This window comes from Brassica oleracea, chromosome C2 (assembly GCF_000695525.1).
Source record: "Brassica oleracea var. oleracea cultivar TO1000 chromosome C2, BOL, whole genome shotgun sequence".
Taxonomy (NCBI): Eukaryota; Viridiplantae; Streptophyta; class Magnoliopsida; order Brassicales; family Brassicaceae; genus Brassica; species Brassica oleracea.
This window is the reverse complement of record NC_027749.1, coordinates 8,042,933-8,064,159: the sequence shown is the minus strand read 5'-3', so window position 1 is coordinate 8,064,159 and position 21,227 is coordinate 8,042,933. Positions and strand designations below refer to the sequence as shown.

General features: G+C 32.7%; 3 protein-coding genes and 1 pseudogene across 5 annotated transcripts; 2 read left to right on the top strand and 2 right to left on the bottom strand.

The window, feature by feature from the left end:
* The first annotated feature begins 3,789 nt into the window (after positions 1 to 3,789).
* LOC106322680 lies at positions 3,790 to 5,002 on the top strand. The gene is made up of 4 exons (XM_013760780.1): positions 3,790 to 4,199; positions 4,294 to 4,336; positions 4,439 to 4,563; positions 4,667 to 5,002. The coding sequence occupies exons 1-4, from the start codon at positions 4,068 to 4,070 to the stop codon at positions 4,766 to 4,768; spliced, it is 402 nt and encodes a 133-aa protein (XP_013616234.1). The 5' UTR covers positions 3,790 to 4,067; the 3' UTR covers positions 4,769 to 5,002.
* Positions 4,763 to 8,578, bottom strand: LOC106322679. Its single transcript, XM_013760779.1, has 2 exons — positions 7,981 to 8,578; positions 4,763 to 6,213 (listed from the first exon to the last, which is right to left on the bottom strand). Exons 1-2 carry the CDS (start codon positions 8,470 to 8,472, stop codon positions 5,191 to 5,193), a joined length of 1,515 nt encoding a protein of 504 aa, XP_013616233.1. The 5' UTR covers positions 8,473 to 8,578; the 3' UTR covers positions 4,763 to 5,190.
* Positions 8,579 to 12,055: 3,477 nt separating this feature from the next.
* Positions 12,056 to 16,206, top strand: LOC106322492. Of its 3 annotated transcripts, none has more exons than XM_013760532.1 (6): positions 12,056 to 12,110; positions 12,241 to 12,476; positions 12,548 to 12,745; positions 12,894 to 13,101; positions 15,228 to 15,335; positions 15,930 to 16,206. In XM_013760532.1, the coding sequence occupies exons 2-6, from the start codon at positions 12,255 to 12,257 to the stop codon at positions 16,082 to 16,084; spliced, it is 891 nt and encodes a 296-aa protein (XP_013615986.1). In that variant the 5' UTR covers positions 12,056 to 12,110; positions 12,241 to 12,254; the 3' UTR covers positions 16,085 to 16,206. The 3 variants fall into 3 exon arrangements, with proteins under 3 accessions (XP_013615986.1, XP_013615985.1, XP_013615987.1); XM_013760531.1 differs by having other exon boundaries at positions 12,074 to 12,149; XM_013760533.1 differs by lacking the exons at positions 12,056 to 12,110; positions 15,228 to 15,335 and having other exon boundaries at positions 12,178 to 12,476.
* A 3,402-nt stretch (positions 16,207 to 19,608) lies between these two features.
* On the bottom strand, positions 19,609 to 20,252 carry LOC106322493 (annotated as a pseudogene).
* Positions 20,253 to 21,227: the final 975 nt, after the last annotated feature.

The following is a 21,227-nucleotide window of genomic DNA, read 5'->3' as shown; positions in this document are numbered from 1 at the left end:
ATCATATCACGTACTACTTTGCTGAGTAAGATTCTTTTTTTCTTTCGTGAGTAAAAAAAAAAAAAAGTTATTAGTGATTTAAACCTCCAACTATTTTCAAATTGGACGAAAAACCTCCAACTAAAATTTTATGTTTTTAAACTTTCAACTATTAGAACGTTAATACTGTTAACCTTCCGTTAACAAAACCAGTTTTTCTTAACGGAGACCCGTTAAATCAAAACGCAGCGTTTCATGTAATCACGAAAACGACACGAGGTTCTTATAATTAATCGATATTTTAGTGATTTAAACAACCTTAAACTATTTTTAAATCGGATCGAAAATCCACAACTAAAATTTTATGTTTTTAAACCTTCAACTATTAAACATTTAGTGCTTTTAACCCTCTGTAAACAAAGTCATCTTTTCTAAACGGGGAACCGTTACATAAACGACACTAAATGCTTAAAACCTCTCTATATCAATGGATAATGATGATAAGCTTAAATTAACCCTAGAGTCAACTCTCTCAGATAAGAGATCGGATGTAGCACTTGGAAATCAAATCCACAGAGAGCGTGGAAACACAATAAAACATATTAAATATAAGATTAAGCTAGACAGGTAATTGGTTAAGACAGTAAATAATGATAAGTAGTAAATAAGATAGATTGGCTGAGTTCAGAGAATAAGATATAAGCTAGACTTTCAGGTTAAGGGAATCTTAATTGTGATGTAGTTGCTAAGTGCATGTGTTAATCAATCCTAGAACTCGAATTCTAAAATCCTATTTTTTTTTCTTTTTTTAAACAATATAAATACAAAAATAAGAATATTCAATAAAAAAATTAAATTGAAATTATAAAATACTAAAATATATCTATTATATTTTAATTAATATTATAAAATTTTAAAATAAAAATATTTTCTATAATTTTAAAAAATTCAAAACTATAACTTTCTAAATATAATTTTTATATTTATTATAATATTATAATTTTTTGATATTTTTATAATTATATAAAATATAAATATTGTTAATTTATTATTTAACTGCTGCTGCATTTGGTAGTTAACCAGTCATAAGTATCCCGCAAACGCACCAATTTCTAACCACAGAACCAGTCGTACAAATCTCTTAAAACCGCTAAAAACCGCAACCATCCGCATCTGCAAACTCCCGCAACCGCTGCGTTTGAACCAGTCAGGCCCTCAGTCTAACAAGGTTACTACTCAGAAATAATCAAACAAAACACAAAGATAAACTGAATGAATTGCATGATAGATTCGAGATAGATAAACCGGAGTTCCAATACAATGCATTGAATGAGTTCATGATCTTCTCTCCAAAACCTTAAGCTTCTAAAACCCTAATATATTGTCTGTGTTTTTTTTGCCTAAACAATGGCACAAAATATATATCTAGGTAAAAACTCGTGAGGGGGCATTCTTGTAATGTGGACATGGATGTAGTCCATCCTATCTTGATATCAATTTAACTGTTCTCTTCGGAAAATATGACTTTATTTACAGAGGGTTAAAAGCATTAAAGGTTTAGTTGAAAGTTTAAAAACATAAAGTTTTAGTTGGGGGTTTTCTATCCGATTTATAAATAGTTGGAGGTTTAAATCACTAAAATATCTATTGATTATAAGAACCTCATGTCGTTTTGGGATCACATGAAATGCTACGTTTAGATTTAACGGGTCTCAGTTAAAAAAAACGATTTTGTTAACGGAAGGTTTACGGCATTAACGGTTTAATAGTTGAAGGTTTAAAAACATAAAATTTTAGTTGGAGGTTTTTCATCCTATTTGAAAATAGTTGGAGGTTTAAACTACTAATAACCCTAAAAAAACTATGTAAAATATCCGTTTACTATAGTAACAATAATGTTGTTACTATGGTATTTTATTAATTTATAGTAGTAAATTATAAAAATTGTTTTTAGATTTCTATATTTAAATAACTTTTTTTTGTAAACTAAAAAAAAATTATTTCATTTTTATATATTCATTAAATTTTGTAAATTTAACTTTCATATTATTTTTATTATATTTTTTGATGTAAATGAAATAGTAACATACAACTTAGATGTGTTTTTACATATAGTTTTATGAAATATCATCAAAATATTATAAAATCTTACAAAAATAGAAATAAACTTTATTGTGGATACTAGAAAAACAGTACACTGTATTATTTTAAATATATAAATAATTAATTAATCATTTAATGGGACCAAATATTTTTATGGAATCTTCTAAAATTTATTATTTACCGACTTGTGTTATATTTCGAACTGGCTAAATGGGATCGATAAATTTATAAATTTACTGTGTTTATTAATTTATCGAATATTAATATATAGAATCTTAACTGTATTGAGATCTTATATATTTTTGAAAATAATCAGATATTTGTTCATTATTTTGTTATTTTCTCGAAATTTAGGGTCTAAATCTTAATTTCTATAGATAAAAATCAGTTTCAGTTTTTAGGAGGTGTTATTCAATTAGTTATTTAAAATAAATTATTAATGTTTTGTAATCTATCAAATTTTAAAATTTTAAGATAATTTAAATTGACGGATTCTAAATTCTCTGCAGTATGCATTGGGTTTTGAATTCAAACATTTATTCATGAGACTCCATAAGAAATGATTTGAAATCAAAGAAAAATACAAAAAAATAAAATATTTAAAAGTTTAATAATAGTAGATTTTTAAAACTAGATTTAAATGATTCATTGAATAATATTAGATTTAAAATAGAATTTATAATTATTATTCGAATAACAGTGAATCATGTTTAGATTTAAATTCTGTTAAAATATATGTTACCAAATTATTTTAAAACAGTTTGGACAAATTTTAGATTATCTGAATTTTTAAATCTAATGATTGATTCTGTTGTATGCCTTTTAGGTTGACCTACCAAGGACGGCACTAAAGTTTATATCACGAAACTAAAACAAATTTACATTAAAAACTATTTTATTGTTATAAAAAATTAATACATCTTTTCATAACAATTTCATGAAGATTTTTTTTTTTTTTGCATATCTTGATTTTCGATTAACTTCATTAATTTCCAAAAATATATTTTTCATAACTCTTTGCTTTTTTGAAATATTTTGATAATTCCAAATGATTGATTTGTGAGCATTCAAGATAAAGAAGAAGAAAACGAATAGACTTCATCAAGTGGAGAATTTCTGTGGACCAAATCTTCTTGTCTTTGATCATATGTTCTTTTATTAATGCTAAAATAATTTTATAGATATAAAGTTAAAACCAATATAATAGTATTGTTTTTGGCATAATGCTTTTCGTATTATTTAAAAAATTAAAAGGCAACTATTTCATATCTAAAAAACGGATCATGCGTGCTAGTTAAAGAAGCTCAAGTTCTTCTGTTTTCTTTTCCACTTTGGCCCTATGTAATAAAGAAGGGTCGGCAACTTATCCTCGGAATAAGACGTGGCGACAGATCATTGGTCCGACATGAAAATCCGACGCCGGACTTATCCTCTTCAAGATATCTCTTTATGTTATTACAAGAAGTCTGAGAAGAATCTCATTGTTTGTGTCTCTATCCAGAAGAAATAAAGAATCCAAAATTTTCAGTAGGTTTTCAACAAAAAAATATATAGAAAATTTTGAAATAAATCGTTACAATTGAAAACAAAAGTTAAGCACTAACTATAAAGAATGGCAAAGAAGAAAGATAGCGAAGCTTCTAAATTTCTCAAGCAAGAAAAATAAATTTGAAATAATTTATAAATAGAAATGAAAAAGAAGCAATAGTCTTTTCGACGTCAAGAAGAGAGAACATACACTAATAAGGGGATTCTTTTTCTTGATGGATGATGATGATGATGATGAGGATCATGATCACAATGGTTCCACTATCACCATAAACTAATCCCTTGTAGCATTATGTATATATACCCCCATTGTGATCATGTCAATATACAAACATTACAGAACTGTCCTCTTCTTCATTCTAGTTCTCTTAACATAAAAAGAATCACAAAGAGAATCTGTTTCAAAGTGATTAGAGTATAGGCTTCGACAGTTATTAATGGAAGGTAAAGGACGAGTAGGATCATCAAGTTCTTCTTCTTTCACCGCCGAAGTCTTTGGCTTCAAAGATCCTTCGCCGCCATCTTCTTCCTCTGGAATCTTCTCTTCCATTTTCCCTCATCCCTCCAAGGTTATATTACCTTCCTTTTCTACTACTTTTGTTTCTTGAGTGATCAGAATGGTTCTTGAAGCTTACTATTCGGTTTCTTGATTTGATTTCTCAGGGTGTTGCAAGAGACGGTCCAAGCTCCAAACATGGTTCACAAGGTCAGTTAGAAAAAAACTTCCTTCTTATTTGTTCACTTAATACTCTGCTTTCTTTGTTCAAGAGTAGCTCTCCTCTTCTAATGAATATGTTTTCTGATACAGCTCAACGTAGAGAATCTGCAACTGCGCAAGAAGACAGAGTTGAGCCATGTCATCTAAGCTCTTCTCTTTACTACGGTGGTCAAGACGTATACTCTCGATCCAGCACCAACCAAACTTACCCTACAGTGAGTCTTCATAATCTACCTAAATTTTGCTAATCGATTTCAATAAATAAATAAATAAATAAATAAAAGGGGGACTTGACTGATCAGAGAAACCATTTTTCAGGTAAGAAACGAGCGTCTAAGAAGCGGAGAAGGCGATACTAATGGACAGAACTCACACGATGTTTCAAGAGGAAACTGGTGGCAAGGTTCTCTTTATTACTAAAGAACCAGTTCCTTTAGTTTCTTTGTAAATATCTCCACAAACCCCATGAAAGCTCAAGCCAAGTACTATCTACCGAACCAAGACTTTGTATAAATAAGTTTATGCAGAAAAATTATTAGACGATTTCTAATATTAAAAATAATATAAAAGAGATCTCCTAGTAAAAGTGTCTTGAATAGATTTGTCTAGTACTTGTTCTAATCATTTGTGTCAGTATTTTCTCTGCTTTTTCTATGTCTCATGTTAAACAAAGATATGAAAACCTTAGAATTTTACCAACTCAAACAAGTGACCAAACCAGACATCTTTACGTAGGAACCAACGCATGTAAAATTAATCTTCTTCTTACAGAACATCACATCTTTCATGTTTTACCAAATGATTAGTTTTAACTCTACCAGTATAACTATAGCTCAAATGTATCAAGCTTGTATTGTACAGTAACTCTTATCCGAAATGCAAAGAAACAACCTTTCATACGCATCAGCCATTTTAGACGCGGTGAAAAGCCTCAACGATCGTTTACGTGCCTCCTTGCCTTTCCTCTCCAGTTCCTCTGTTCCATCACTAACAACTCGTGAAATCGCCTCCGCGAGAGACTCCACGCTGGGCGAGAAAGTATATCCCAAATGCGGACCAACGACCACGGACCCAGTGATACTCGCTAGCCTCGTGGCTAAGACTGGTTTCCCTGAAACCATAGCTTCCAAAAGAGTGTGATCAAGCCCCTGAGCTCTAAGCGTCGGGTTCACAAACACATCGATGGCATTGTAGAACTCCGCTAGCTTTTCTTGATCCAACGGTCCAAGAACGATCACGTTATTAGACCCGAGTTCTTTATATCTGTTTCCCCATGGTCCATCTCCCGCCACTAAAACGACGACGTTTTCTCGCGCTTTCTTGTTTTCTTCAAACACACGTTTCAAAGCCGAGAACATCAAAGGATGGCCTTTGTCTTTAACCAACCTCCCCGCGATTCCAAGAACCAGAGGAGGCTCTCTGTTCTTGACGACGCTCCTAACGCCGAATCTCTCTCTGAACCTCTCGCGTTTCGAAACGTCCAGTTTGAAAACGCTCTCGTCGACGCCGTTTAGTACGATGTGGACGCGTTCCTCGGGGATCATGTAGATCCTCTTGAGCACGTCGCCGCAATGATCGCTAGTTGCCACGTGGTGAGCGTACCGTTGGAAGAACTTGACTTCCTCCACGACACGCTTGGCTCGCTCCGTAAGAGCTGGAGCGGAAGGCGGTGGCTGTTCTGCTTCTGCTCCGGCGGCGACGTCCGCTTGACGGAGGAGTTCTTGGATTATGTCGGAATGAAACGTCTCGTAAGCGATTCCATGCCACGACGCGACAACGTTTTGGAGGTTCTTGGCTCGTGTGTGGAGAAGCCCGACGCTCTCTGTGTGAACCACATCGAATGGTCTTCCACTAGCGTTCTGCGTCTGCGATTTTAGGGGGGAAAAATCGCGTATTACGAGTCGACAATCATAGGTTTTTAATTACATAAAGTTTTTATGTAAATATAAAGAAATAAAAATAAGGGAAAATTTTGGAAAAATACCTTCATATGAGTTTATATTTTGAAAATTACATTACTTATTATTGTTTTTGAAAACTGCACTCAGTTATAGATAAAATGACCAAAATACTCTATTTAAATGTTTATATGTATTCTAATATTTAATTTTAAAATGTTTAAAAAGTAAATCCAACAACAATCAGGTTTTATATTTTCTTTTCTAAATAATAATCTTAATATCTATATAAAATCTTATTTAAAATTTTATTCATGCGACAATATATTATTATCTCGTTGGAAATCTCTGTCGTCACTGTCATAATGGAGAAAACTTATTAACCCCCACACGAGAATGTAACCAATTTTGGAAACTCTAAAAAAAGAAATCAAGTATCCATAATCTGAAGCACAAGCTCGACTAGCTCCACTGTTGCTTCCCCGGCAAAATGCTTTTAAATATTTCATCACTATTTAATATACTTGTTGGTAGGATCTTTTCAGAAACAAAAACCAATCAATCAACATTACAAACTTCTTTAGCAAATACTAAGGATCCCTTGAAGATTTTTTTTTGTTTTGATATTAGATCAGACACTCATGAAAACAATCCAGGATATATAAAAACAAATGGTGCATTGATGTATCTCTTTTCTTTTTGCTTCAATTTATTAGTTACTGTAACTTTGTACTTTGATTAGCATGATTACATGGAAGATAGTATGTTTAAGAACTTTGTGCATATGGGCACATAAGAATTCGTGGAGTTGCAGTTAATTTTAAGTGTGTAGTTTGCCTGTTTTTAATGATGGTTGATGAACTTGTAAAACAGTTCAATTTATTTGGTGAAAAACTAGACCCCAACAATATTATGTATTTATCTCAAATATAAAATTTTCACACACATAAATAATAATAATATTTTTGTATTTACATTTTAGTTATTTAAATTTGTAATATTAGAATCAGGATAAATATGTCTTATCATATACAATAAAGTGTAGTTTTCAAAAAGAAAAAAGAGAAGTGTATTTTTCAAATTTCAAATGATAAACGGTGTATATTTCAAATTATTCCTAAAAATAAGTTGTTTACATAATTTAAAAACGCGGATGCCTAGTCAAAAATTCGGCCACTAATGACTTAACGCCTGGCGCAAGAATACCGATTAAGACCAAATCGAATCAATTTACTGAAAATTAGTAAGAAGTTACAGAAATTAAGGTATTATAGTTTTTTTTTGGGAGAATTCTAATTTTACCATAGAATTTTCAAATTATTTTTTAAAAGATGATAATTTTCATAAGATGAGAAAACTAATCTCTTTTTTTTGTAAGCTGGAAAAACTAATCTTTTTTTTTGTTAAAGGAAAAAACTAATCTAACTCTCTTAACTCATTCATAAACGTTTATAATAATTATAAAAGTTTTAAAACAAAACACACTCCTTAATACTAAACTTAAATAATAATCACTAAACCATAAACCTAAAATGTTAGAATATTTTTGATTCAGTTATTTTTGAAAAATAATAGCTAATTTGTGGTATTTTAATCTCTTTTTTTTTTCCAAAAACCAAAGGGTTGAAATTTTAAATATTGCATGAAACGCAAAATGGGGGAAACGCAAAGCATTGGCGTCCAAACCAGCGACGCGGTATAAACGCAGAAGCAATTTCAAAATTCTATGTCTACCTGAAGCTCTTGCGAGAGGGAAGCTTGATCGAGATATCCACCGGAGGTTGGCTCAGAGAGATGAAATCGAAGATTTTTCAGTCCATACTCAGGGAAGGACGGAGACGCGGCGGTGAAAACATGAACCTCATGGCCACGATTGGCTAGAGCAAGGTGTAGCGTAAGCGCGTGCCTCTCGAGCCCACCAGCTTGTGATTTTTGCGGCCATTTCTTAACCACGACAGCGATCTTGAGAATCTTGTTCGGTTTGGACGGGGAGAAAGTGAGATGGTTCCAAGCAGAAGAGAAGGTAAGAAGATCGATGGTTTCGTTATCGTGGGTGTGGTCGAATGTGTGATCAGTGTTGGGATTGTGGTCGTAAGGAAAATAACAGAGTGTGGTGTTGTGTCTGAAGAGGAAAGAGACGAAAGAGAGGACAGAGATGAGGAGAGTGAAGTGACAGAGGTATCTGAGACTGAAGGAGAAACTCATCAGTGGGTTTTCTCTAGCCATGGAAAGTGACAGTGACAGATCGAATCTGGAAACTCGAGTTGCATCGTTTAAGACAGAGAAGAAGTGGTTAGTTTGTCAGTGGATTGAATCGGGAACAACGTTTGACTTTAAGAGACTTCGTTTAGATTCGATTAGATTAAACTAAAGTCCGTATTCTTTAAGTCATATGCACATGCTCTCTCCAAAATTCAATGAATCATCGCAGTAACGTCACGCACATGCCCACGCGCCTTCGTAATGCGGCGGTGGACGAAGTTGAGAAGGGGGTGTGAGCCATTGGTTGCTATACTGCGTCCCGTCCCAAGCGAAGAAAAACGTCGAGTCGTTGAAATTGTGAGGTGGTGGTAAGCGACGAAGTGTATGTAGAAAGGAACAAAAAGGAAAAAGAATACGCCGTTGCCGGGGAGCGAACCCGGGTCACCCACGTGACAGGTGGAAATACTTACCACTATACTACAACGACATTGTTGACAGTGGCGATCCATGATATTATAAATACAATGATACATATGGTGAATTTTAAATACAAAGTCTTCACTATCTACGTTCAATTGTAAATTTGTACATATGTACAATTTAACATTTTTATGTTTTCCACTGATGTGCCTGAAAGCAATTCTAATAAATAAAAGTATTTATTAATCAATAAAAATATATCAGCATTAGTAGTTTGATTATCCCACACTCAAAAGTCCAATAGATATATGGTTAATGGTTGTTAGCTAAAGGCTTTGCCATAAAGTGATATTAGACCAACTTTCTTTTAACAAAAAACAATTAATATCGAGTAAAACGTTGCAGATTCGGGAAATAAACCAATATTTCTCTTATAGAATGTGAATTGAATTCTATAAGCAATCATCAGTTGGTGGTAGTAGGTATTATTTTAGTGTAGTTATACCAAGAAAAGGTGTGCAAACTTACGTTTGGTCAGATCATAAAGGGTGAACTAACCTTACTTAACATCAAATCCTTAAACCAATATATGATGTTGCATGGTATCTTGTAATGGTTAGAAGATCTTCATTAATTTGAAGTGATAAGAAGAATCATATTGTATGTCCTAGCTAACATAATTTGAGGCATGGCATACACGACACATAGTTTGTATTATAAGTTACTTATTTAATATCTTTGGAAGCAATGATCTTAATATATATCCAGTCTATCTGATCATATTAATAAGTTTTTTTTTTTGCAATGCGTCTTCAGAATGTTAATAACTCTTCAGACTTTCAGTCTCACAATGAGGACTTACTTACCATGGTAGATTGGTAGTTGAGAGATTGTGGAGGTGATTAGTTAGGCTGTTGGAAGTTTCTTTAGTTTTATTTTTTTATCTACAGTTAGAAAAATTGTCATGCTTTATTTAGATTTTAAAACTAAAGCTGAAAATAAAAAAATGGTTGTAAGAACCTTGTTTTTCAAAACAAAAGGTATTAATATAGAAATATTTTTTATTCATTTTTTATTTAGCTTTTATATAGATTAGATACAACTAAATAAAAAATCAGCTAGCACAACCAATCCACTATAGCTTTTGTTTTTATACTACAGTTTCAAAAAATCAGAGATCAAAAACTTCTCAAAGTTTTTTAAAAAGTTAATTTGGGACTTACCATAAAAATAAATTTGAATACTAATTAAACACGGCATATAAACAAAGATAACGTATTTTACAACATTTTTAGACAATTTATAATAAGTTAAATGATATGTAATGATGACTAAATACCATTATTATTTTCCATAGTCACATGATAGTTGTTTAAGCTTTAGATGGTAGGGAAAATCAATTTTGTTTGAATACATTGTTTTAAGAGAATGTTTACTGAACATTCACCTAAAAAGGTTCGTTATAAAAAAATGCATTCATATTGCAACCAAAAAAAAAAGGAAAAAAGAAATACATATGTATATTTATTTGAGAATTCGGCCAAAAAACACTGAATTTTGCGAAAATTGCCAAAAGAAACCTGTACATATGAGCTAGCCAATAAAACTGTGAACTTTTGTTGACTTTTTTAGTTTATTAAGAAACTTACGATTGACTGACCAGTTTAACACACCGTTAACAAATAAATAAGCGGATGTTAATTTTGGGTGTTAAAGTATACGACGTCGTTTCATCTATTTGTCTGATTAAAGACAAACGACGTCGTTTATATAGCTTTGTTATTAAAAATATAGGTTTCCAACGGTTCGAACTCGTTTACTCGGATTTAATGGTAGGGGTTTTTGCCACTGAGCTAGTGGACTTTGCAATAGATTTACGAACACAGTTTGTTTTATTCTCTTCGAATCCGAGTTAAAAGACAAATGAATGAAACAACGTGTTTTATATTGCTTTTTTATTAAAAAGATGGGCTTCCATCGGCTTGAACTCGTGCACTCGGGTTTAATGGTAGGGATTTTTGCCACAGAGCTAGTGGACTTTGCAATAGATTTACGAACACAGTTTGTTTTATTCTCTTCGAATCCGAGTTAAAAGACAAATGAATGAAACAACGTGTTTTATATTGCTTTTTTATTAAAAAGATGGGCTTCCATCGGCTTGAACTCGTGCACTCGGGTTTAATGGTAGGGATTTTTGCCACAGAGCTAGTGGACTTTGCAATAGATTTACGAACACATTTTCTTTTATTCTCTTTGAATCCGAGTTAAATGAATCAAAAAGAAACGACGGCGTTTTCTCCTCCGATTGGTATAAACCCTAAATTCCCAAAATCATAAATCCAGTTCGCGGTTCAAGCTCGATTCTCTTCGATCTCGGCCTTAAGAATCTCGATTCTCACCTTTCCTTCTTCGAGTATCGCATGATGAGTTCGGGTTGTGAGGATTCGTCTGTGAATACGATGGGAATTCGTGGTATCCCGGAGCAATGCTGGTGTGGTCGAAGAACTGAGATATACACATCAAAAACGAAGGTCAATCCAGGAACCGCTTCGTCACTCCCGTAATCAAAATTCCTCATCGCTCCGGAAATCATTACCTCCCTTCCATTCCTTGTGAACTTCGTCTTTACCATCTCCTCACATCACAAGAAAAATCCCCAAATCGATTTGAGAAATTAGGGTTACGTTCAAACACGGGTTTCGTTTTGTTTAATTTCAATCAAACACATCTTTTGATCAATAAAAATAAACATGTGTGGTAATCTTCCGAAAAGTCCACTAGCTCAGTGGCAAAACCCCCTAAGGACCACGAGTGCGCGGGTTCGAGTCCAGCCAACAACAATTTTAATTAACCAAAACGACGTCGTCTTGAGATTTTGTCTTTAACAAAACAATTGGATGAAACGACGTAGTTTCACTAAACAGCAGTAATTAACGGTGAGTTATAATTAACGGTGAGTTAACACTGTCTTAACTGTCGGTTAACGGTGTGCTAATCTGGTAAGTCAACCGTAAGTTTGTGAATAAACTAAAAAAGTCAACAAAAGATCTGGGTTTTTTTGGTCAGACTCAAGTACATGTTTGTTTTGGCAATTTCCGCAAAGTTCAGTATTTTTTTGGCCGATTTCTCATATTTATTTGTTCTTCTTTTATTTTTTAAAACGGATTATTTGTTCTTCTTTTAAAATAGCTTTCCTTAATCCTTAATCCCCTGGTGGGTCGCAAACTCGCAACAATTGACAGGTGAAATTGTCGTAACGCCTTCTGATAAAGCTGTCATCTGTACGGTCTTCTTCTTCCTTCTTTTTATATCTCTTAAACTCATAACTTCTCTGTCTCTTCTCTCTCTTCTTGCTTTCCTCTGTTTCTCTAGACAATAAGCATCAAATGGAATCTACGGAACTACAAGACATAGATTTCTTTAGCTCCTTTTACGATCACACAAACTCAACTTTCTTCACTCCAACCACAAACTCGCTCCTATCCGACTACGTATCAGAAGACCCGGTTCCACCAAAGCCACCAAACGATGAAGAAGACGAGTACGTTGCAGAGTTGACTCGCCAGATGACTAACTATATGCTTCAAGACGATGAAAAGCATCAAATGGTACACATTTTTTAAGAACACAACAGGTTCGACTCTTCTCTCTTTACTAATCTTTCCTCTTCTTGGTTCAGTCTTGTAGTGGTCGCTCTGGCTCACCGCAATCGACTCTTTGGTCACCGTTCGCCTCCGGTAATAGCAGCCCGATTGGTCCTTCACGAGAACCAACGCCGCCGCTAACTCCGGTGACCGTTGAGACTAAGCCTGTTATGATTCCTACCCAATCAAAACAAGCTTTAATCGATGACCAGATCCGATCTATTCAAGCTAACGTGAGCTCATGTTTTATCATTTATTAATTTTATATTCAGAATCTTTATAAAAGAAAAAAATCCTTTGATTATAAATGGGTTTTGTTACCACCGTCGGATGCATCGATGTTTTGAAAAGTTAAAAAGTTCGTTCACTTTCTATATATAGTTCCATAAGATCAAAAAGGAGAAAGATAAGCAAAGAAACGATGACGTAGTAGGACACAAAGCAAGGAACTACCACTACCAACAGAGACCAAGGTCGGGCGTGAAGGCGGTGTTCGTTGACGGATCCGGTTCTAGAACCGGGTCGGGTGGAACTGGAGTGTTCTTACCACGTTGTCATGGTACTGTTGTGGAGTCGCGCAAGAAATCAGGTTAGAGCCACTAATAGTAGTAATTTTACCATTAATACTCTTTCTCTGTAAAATTGTCAATCAAATAGAATTATTATTTTCAGTTACTGCTTTAATTGAAAAAAATATATATTCATTGTTTTATTATTACTCTAGGTTTGATGAAAATAACTCTATTTTTCTTCTCTTTTTTTTTCCACTTCGTATATTTCTATCTTTTACTTCAGAACTTAGTTTTTTTTTTGTCAACACTTCAGAACTTATTGTTTGTGTTAAGAAACAGAGTTAGTGGTTTAAAGAAGGTTACGTACAATAAACGACAAAAAAAATAAAGCTGGAATGACGTCGTCGTCTAGAATCTAGATACTTCGAGATTCCTACTTTGTTTTTTTGGGGTTGACAAAGTGAGAATCTTGTGTATATATTAGATTTTAGTAATTTTATAATTTTGTACATAATATAACAAGTATACACCACTATTAACTTTAGAGATAGATTAAAGAGAACTCTTGATTAAATACTATGTTAGAGTGTAATTCTTTTATGTGATCGACGAGATTGATAAAATTACATATCCCTGACAATTGACATGCACTTGCCGAATCGACTTTCGGTGTTCAACAAATTCCCCTGTTCTCCTTTACTCACAACTGTTTGTTTTTTTATTCATTTAGTTATAGCTAAGCTGAAAATGTTAGAAGGATTCACAAATTGTGACATAAATAGATTTGATTTGAAAGATTAATAGTTGGATTAAGATTAGGTTGAGTTAATTTAGCTGGTTGAGTACAATCATTACAAGCTCAAAACTCAATTATTTAGGACAATTTTTATAATAAGAATCTTTCACTTGCATTATTACATCGTTTGACTGAGTATACCAAAGATTCCTTCTCACCTATTAATATCTCTTTTTTTTCTTTTAAGATTTTATGTGGCTGACTGGCTGGTGGTGGGACAGATTTGCCCTACTTGATTAGAATATTGCCTCAACTTGCTGGTTTCCCTTTCAACAAAATAGACCCTTTAAGTTCAAAAATCATTATCATTACTGTAGAACCTAAAATTTACGCTAAGTATTTGATAGTGATCAGAAGTTTGATCTAGAAAAGACAAAAGATGTAGGCAACGATATCTTTAGAACACAACGATGTTAACAGTTTCCAGTAGGCAAAAATGGACTTTATTGATGAATAGAATCGAATACAATAAGTTAAACTAGATCGAATTACACAAGTGAGATCGGTAAAGAAAATGATCTAAGAACAAGAGAAAATAATGTCGATGTATATGTGTAGTTCTCTCTAGGGTTTTCAACGTGTCTCAGGTTGTATCCCTTCTTCTTCCTTTATAGTACGCCGACCTCGTGATGTTCGCAACGGCTCCGAGATCTTCATCTCTTGTTCTGCGATCTCCGACGACCTCGACGACTCTTCTTCGAACTCGACCATTTTCTATGGGCTTCAACTCCCTAAGACTCATGTCTTTGATCGCGGTCCGTTAAAGTATTACTCAAAATTGGGTCCAACAATTATCTTTTCGTAAGACCTTACTAAGTTCACTCGACAAGTGGATTATAGTCTAAGATAACCTATTCGTCTTGTGATTCTTCCTCATGTCACCGTTCGATCATTGACGATACCCACTGTATATCCTAACCACATAGTATAAACTTTTCTTTCTGTCTTAAGTATAGTATTAAACCCACACATATGTAACACTAATTAACCAAGGCTTTCTCATATTCTTTTTTTTTTTCTTTTTGTAACACTTTTCTCGTATTCGTTAAACACGAATAATTATACATAATATTCAACATTAAGATTCTTTGATTGTTTCATTTTCTATTCCTAAACGTTACCCAATCTAGGAGTCGGTGGGTTAAACGAATATCATCAACCTTCTGATAAATTTATTCTTTCTTTTGGCATAACTTTGATTTGATGTGACTTAGATATTGGTGTGAGGTGGTGGCAATTTACTATATATTGTACTATTAACATTGTCGTTCTATGAAGCTGATGTCTCAACCAAACAATTTCCTAAAGTTATTACTCTGAGAATTAAGTACCAGACCGGTTTAGTTTGGTTTAGACGTGGATTTGGTTTGGTTTTGACTTTTTGTTTGAAAAAAAAATGTTTTGCAGGATGTTCAACAGTAATTATACCAGCAAGAGTAGTTGAAGCCTTGAAACTTCACTTTGACAAATTGGGTGTTCCTTCCACATTCTCATCTGATATCCCTCCTTTTCATGGTACCAACCCCACATATCGTTTTCCTTATTCAATTTTTCTATTTTTTTTTAAAAAAAATTTATTCTTTTGAGTAAAGTTATGATTTACAAGAATTAGCTATAACATATATCCCTGCATCTGTATACATTTATAAACAGTACAAAACCTCTCAAAATTTTCTCGGAAATTGAATCTTCATTGCTATATATTATTTTATATTGAAACTTCTTTATAAAACCCTAAAACAACAAAAATAATTATCTAAATTTATAATTAATAAAATAAATAATAAGATATTTGAAAATGTTCCAAATACTTATCTACATCAGAACTTCCAGCTAATTAGATTTTGGACTTTAATAGCCATGTGATAGATCAAGGTGTCGATTTGTAAGAAAGTTTATTACCGAAGGATCTGTTCGCCACGAAATTAAATAGTTAGCATTAACTTACATCATATTAGTCACATGTAAACTAATATAATTCGAAGTATGTTGTTTTTTGTAATGTTAGGTTTTTAGTATCATCTGATATAATTCTTGATACGTTTTTTTTTGAACCGGCCAGTTAAAGGTCTTCAATTGATAATTATTGAAACTATTTACCATACACAGATGCTTTGTTGGTGTCCATGAAGAACAAAAACAGCAGAAGTACCAAAGGCAGTTCATTAACTCAGGCACAAAGTGGACCACCATACACGGCAGAAACGTCGGCCGAGAGTCACCAAGAACCACCGGCGGATTTGCCACATGAATGGACGTACTGATCAAACATCGGCACATGCTCGTGATTGCTGAAATTGTAGGTTTTCGAAAGGTAGTATCTTTTCGGATTGAATATTTTATATAGTGGGGTCAAAATATAAATAAATAAAAAGCGTTATAATCATTATTTTAGCTGGAAATATATAAATTTTAAAAGGGGTGAATTTGTTCTTTTATTATATTGGTAGTTCCACATATACTCTGGTTAAGTAAAATCAATAATTCTTATGATAAAAGAACAATAAAATATGCCTGTCTTTTGTAATAAAGGGATGGTTGTTTTTATGTAGGATTCCTTGTAATAAAATCATCGCCAATGTAATAAAAATAAATAAAAGACTTTATTTGATTAGTTAGCCTTAGTTCTTACGTCTACTTTATATGCTTAAAGTCTCTGCAAATTACGCCTATAGAGTTACAGTCAGTATTTTGCCTTTTTGGAATAACTATTAGTTTAGTATCTATACTATTAAAAAAGAAAGAGTTTTAAAAAATTTACTAATAAAAAATTGTTGGACCTATTAGTTATTAATTTAAACCATTATCTACTACCATCGTCTTATACTTTCTAAAATAATGTTTATAATACTTTCCTTAACCGTGAATTCAAGCCGGTTTGTATTATATAAATTACTCAAAACAATAATTGATTCATGCACAAACGGTTATTCACAGCTTGGACTATACTGCATGTATATAATATACAACTAATCATTTTTAACATACACCTAATATTAGTCTCATACTACTATTTAATTAGCACAATCGATCATTTGTTGTTCATTTGCTACATAATCTGGAGTAAAAGAATTGGAAAATAAATATTTATGAAAACTAACATAATGACACCAAATATTATTTTATTAAACCTATGTATCAATATTCAAAATAGATCATTCAAATATCATGCATATTTTCAATACAAACCAAAACTTTATATCCTAAATATATATCATTTACATATTTGAATATTATTTTTCGCGTATAATATTATTCATCAATCAAAAATTAATATATATACAAAAATTAAAAATATTATTTATTTTGTTATTTTATACATAAAATTGATATGAAAATTATGAGTGTTTAAGAGTATTTTAAAAATTATCATAAAAATTAAATTTTAAATGTAAAATAAAGTACAAACTTATGATATGTTATCAATAATAAAAATAAACTAATAGTATCATATCAATAAGTTTTTTTATATTATCATTTTTAGTTGAATGCCATGATAAAAATTTCATCAAAATCTAAGGAATCACAAGTTTATACAGTATTGAAAATTATATGAGCAATGCAACTAAAAAATAAAAATATTATCAGATATTTTATGTTTTTATTGGATCAATGGTATCAGATCGCGGTTTAATAGCGAATTTTTGAGTTTTTATCGGAGTTTATCTTATTTTTAATTAATGAATTTTTCATTAAATCTGAACCGAATTATATACAAAGTATTGAATCTATGGATTGAACCACGGGTCTGAATCAGATATTTTTTAAACCCAAACATTATTATAGAACAATTTTTAAATTATTTTTATTAATAAATGAAAAAAAAAAGCGAGGATCAAAATCTAGTTGTCAGTATTATATCTTCAGAACGCAGTTAAATGTATTGAAATGTGGAAATATATGCGTTTCTTCGTGCTCTCACTTTACAAGGTTCATGTGCTTTCCCGTTTTGTCATTACTCATATTAGTTGTGTCTGGTGATGGTTACATAGTGCATTTCTCCACCTCTCATGTGACTTCTCTTTCTTCAATTGTTTACTTACGCCGACAAGTTAAATATGGTTAGGTTAACAGATATCTTCGTGCTACTTAGTTAATTATGGGTTTTGTAGTCTAATCTTCCGATATATAAAACTTCTAAATATGATAATATCCCAGCAAGTATGTTTTATACTGAGGCTAGTTAAGTATGTTAAAGGAAGTTAAATTAGAGGTTGGTTAAGTTACGGTTTCATCTGCTTTGCAAACAGAGTAACATACTTGTTCCTCTTGGTCATTATAACCATATATTGTGTTATTTTCTTCTTCATATCGGTGATCCAGGTTTGGTTCGACTAATTCAATAAATGAGCAAGTCCCTTTGCTTTACTAGCCTTCATGTTAAAGTGACCTACACGCAACTCGTTGTTCAACTGAGGAAGCGTATCAAGAGTCTCCACGAAATCATCAGTGACAACGACCGCACACGACCACACCTGACACCACACAAGGGGTTTTTATTAGCATCTCAACGTAGTGTATATGCAACGGATTTGGAAACGACATGGAACATATTATGGACATACGAACAGATTGTATGGTATGTGCCAACAACCTAAATAAGCAAACAGTAAAATTGAGAACGTAAGCAACCAATAAAAAATTAAGACCTTATTAGTAATATAGATATTAGTATGGGAAAATTTGGAGAAATACACTTCTATGAGATTTTAATTTGAAAACTACACCACTATTTAAGGTTTTTGAAAAATACACTTTGATATATGTAAATTTACTAAATTATCGAATCTAAATATTCAATATTATTATCAAAAACTTTAATTAGCATAATTTATTTAATATTTAAATTAACATTTTCAACAAGAATTGTTTTAATTTTAATAATATCTACACAATATCTTTTGGACATGTCTTAAAATATTATGTTTTTTTTTTAAAAGAAGAAAAGAGGAAAAAGAGGAAAAGAGGACAATCGTCGTCTCCTGCATCTTCTTCTTCGTAATCTTTTATTTTCTTTTTCTGCAAAACATTTTTCTTTTCTCTTGTTTTCATAGTTTCATGGTTGTTAATTCTTCACTCACATCTTTGATTGTAATTCGATTTTGTAAACCTCATTTTCTCTTACTAATTTAAAGACTTCTCGATAGAGAATACCTGTCATAAGAATGAAATGTTTGCAGAGGCAATCTTTTTATATAAGGTTTTTGAATGTTAAAAAGCATACATATAAACTTTTTGATAAAATTACGAAGACTTCATAATTGTTTTTCCATAGTATCATTGTTATTTTAAAATTCTAAATAGTAAAATAACACATTTACTTAAACATAGATTAATCTTAAACATAAATATTTTAATAATAATGATGTCATTAATTTCGAATTTATATTTTATTTATTCAAATATTTATTATGGAAGAAAAGGTCTTTTCACATTTAATTAAGTGTAGTTTTCAAAACTAAAAAAGAAAGTACAATTTTCAAATTTGAAACTATTAATAGGTTATTTTCCAAATTGTCCCTATTATTATTTTTATTAATTTCGAATTTAGATCTTAAAATAGTAAATTTTATGTTTAAGAAATCATAATCCAAAAAAGATTACAATTATTCTTTTTTTTTTAACTACGTAAACATTTATTATATTCTTAATATGCGTGAATACTGTATAAAATCTTTCTTTAGAGAGTATATTTTAGACCAAAACAAGAAAGGAAAAAAGAAGAGAATATAGCTAAATCTAAAAATCTTGAAAGATTTTATTTTCATTGTTATAGTTATTTCAACGGGAAACAAAAATAAAATGATAAAGCCCACAAACAGCAGAGTTGATATGAAAACAAATAAGAATCAACAATGTGATTGAACCTCGGTGTGATTGTTATTAATGCCAGTGTCCTTAAAAGACCTACTTCCAAAAATCAAAAACCCTACTCCAAACCCGGCCATTGCAGCCAAGAAGACTCCTCCATTGAAGGACATCACAGCCAACATGATCAGATAAGACAAACCAGCCCTCACAGTGTAAATCACGGTCTGGGCTAGCCCGCCGCCTAAGCTAGCCGGACCGGCTTTCATGATCCCGCATCGAGACAACCACTCCGACAATGCGGAAAAGACGAAAACGGTGGCAAGGCAGACCCAATACATTTTCAGGCTAGTCCCTGGCCAGCCATCGAATAGAACCTCTGTGTTTTTCCCCCAAAAGAACGTCATGTGCATCATGCCACCGTGATGACGGCGGCGATGTTGGAATAAGGCCGACGGTGAAGGTGCGGGAGCCGCCGTAGAAGATCCACTCATGCCGTTCATATTGTTTAGAGATATTCTTAACTTGAGATGTGAGGGTTTACTTATTGTGTGTGTGCGTGTGGGGTAATTATAAGGGTTTTGTTTTTTTTGGTTGGAGATTGGTGTGTAGTACAATGTACATTTTTACAACAACAATGCGATCTTTCCCGTTATATCTATATATATAAAAAAATAAAAAAATGTTTGCCTCCTTCCTGTTGCGCCACCTCAGCATCCATGTCACAAAGTCGAGTCCTGAAAAGCCGACACGTGTCCTTTCTATTAATACTCTGCGTTTCATTTATAGAGTGGGCTGCTGCTTTCAGTTTTGTCATAAAGTTGAGCCGAAACTGAAAACATTGTCGAAGCCCAATATTGACAATCTTGCAATCTTCTATTTTTAAGTTTCATGATATTCTCCAAACTCTGATTTGTTAAACCGACCATGGAGTTTCGGATAGGTTATGAGAAACGAATTTTACGGCCAATCTTTGGTAAGAGCTGTCATTTGTGTCGATTTGTATGTATTCCTTCTCGACGGCAAAGGGAAACCGAACGGTTAAGGGATGCATTCAATGTTGCCATTGACAACCTTCTTAATTACCCACCCTTCCATGTTTCCTCATTCAATGAATATCTTTTTTCTTCCACTCGGTGAATCTTCTGCAATAAAAGGTGAGCTTGGAACCCGTGAACATCATTATTTCATTCCACACAACCATAAAAAAAATTCTTTGAGCAGAATGTGAAAGAAGAAGGAAGAGAGGCATACATGAGTCTCACTGGAAGAGCCTAAGCTTGATGGTTCAAGTTCGCCAGAAAATAAATTGGAAGCTCAGGTCTCAAACCTTGATTTGGTTGGTCAGACTATTTTTCTCAAAGAAGTCGACGAGAGTTACATGAGAGTTACATGAGAGTTACAGGCCGGGATCGACATCTGAGTCAAATCTAGAAAGGAGAGCTTTGATCGATTAAGGAGGTATGAGTGAGATTCGCGAATCTCTCTCAAGCTGACTCAACCGAATATGGATGTGCTTACCACGGAGATAAAATCGTCGGAGGAATACAAAAATTAGCGACGGGAGACGCATCGGGATCGACTGGATTTTTGACCATC

Coding starts and splice junctions, on each gene's coding strand:
- LOC106322492 (XM_013760532.1), top strand. CDS start 12,255: ATGGAATCTACGGAACTACAAGACATAGATTTCTTTAGCTCCTTTTAC. Junction 13,102..15,227: donor GGAGTCGCGCAAGAAATCAG/GTTAGAGCCACT, acceptor AATGTTTTGCAG/GATGTTCAACAGTAATTATA. Junction 15,336..15,929: donor TGATATCCCTCCTTTTCATG/GTACCAACCCCA, acceptor TACCATACACAG/ATGCTTTGTTGGTGTCCATG.
- LOC106322679 (XM_013760779.1), bottom strand. CDS start 8,472: ATGGCTAGAGAAAACCCACTGATGAGTTTCTCCTTCAGTCTCAGATAC. Junction 6,214..7,980: donor CCCTCTCGCAAGAGCTTCAG/GTAGACATAGAA, acceptor CTAAAATCGCAG/ACGCAGAACGCTAGTGGAAG.
- LOC106322680 (XM_013760780.1), top strand. CDS start 4,068: ATGGAAGGTAAAGGACGAGTAGGATCATCAAGTTCTTCTTCTTTCACC. Junction 4,200..4,293: donor TTTTCCCTCATCCCTCCAAG/GTTATATTACCT, acceptor TTGATTTCTCAG/GGTGTTGCAAGAGACGGTCC. Junction 4,337..4,438: donor CTCCAAACATGGTTCACAAG/GTCAGTTAGAAA, acceptor TTTCTGATACAG/CTCAACGTAGAGAATCTGCA.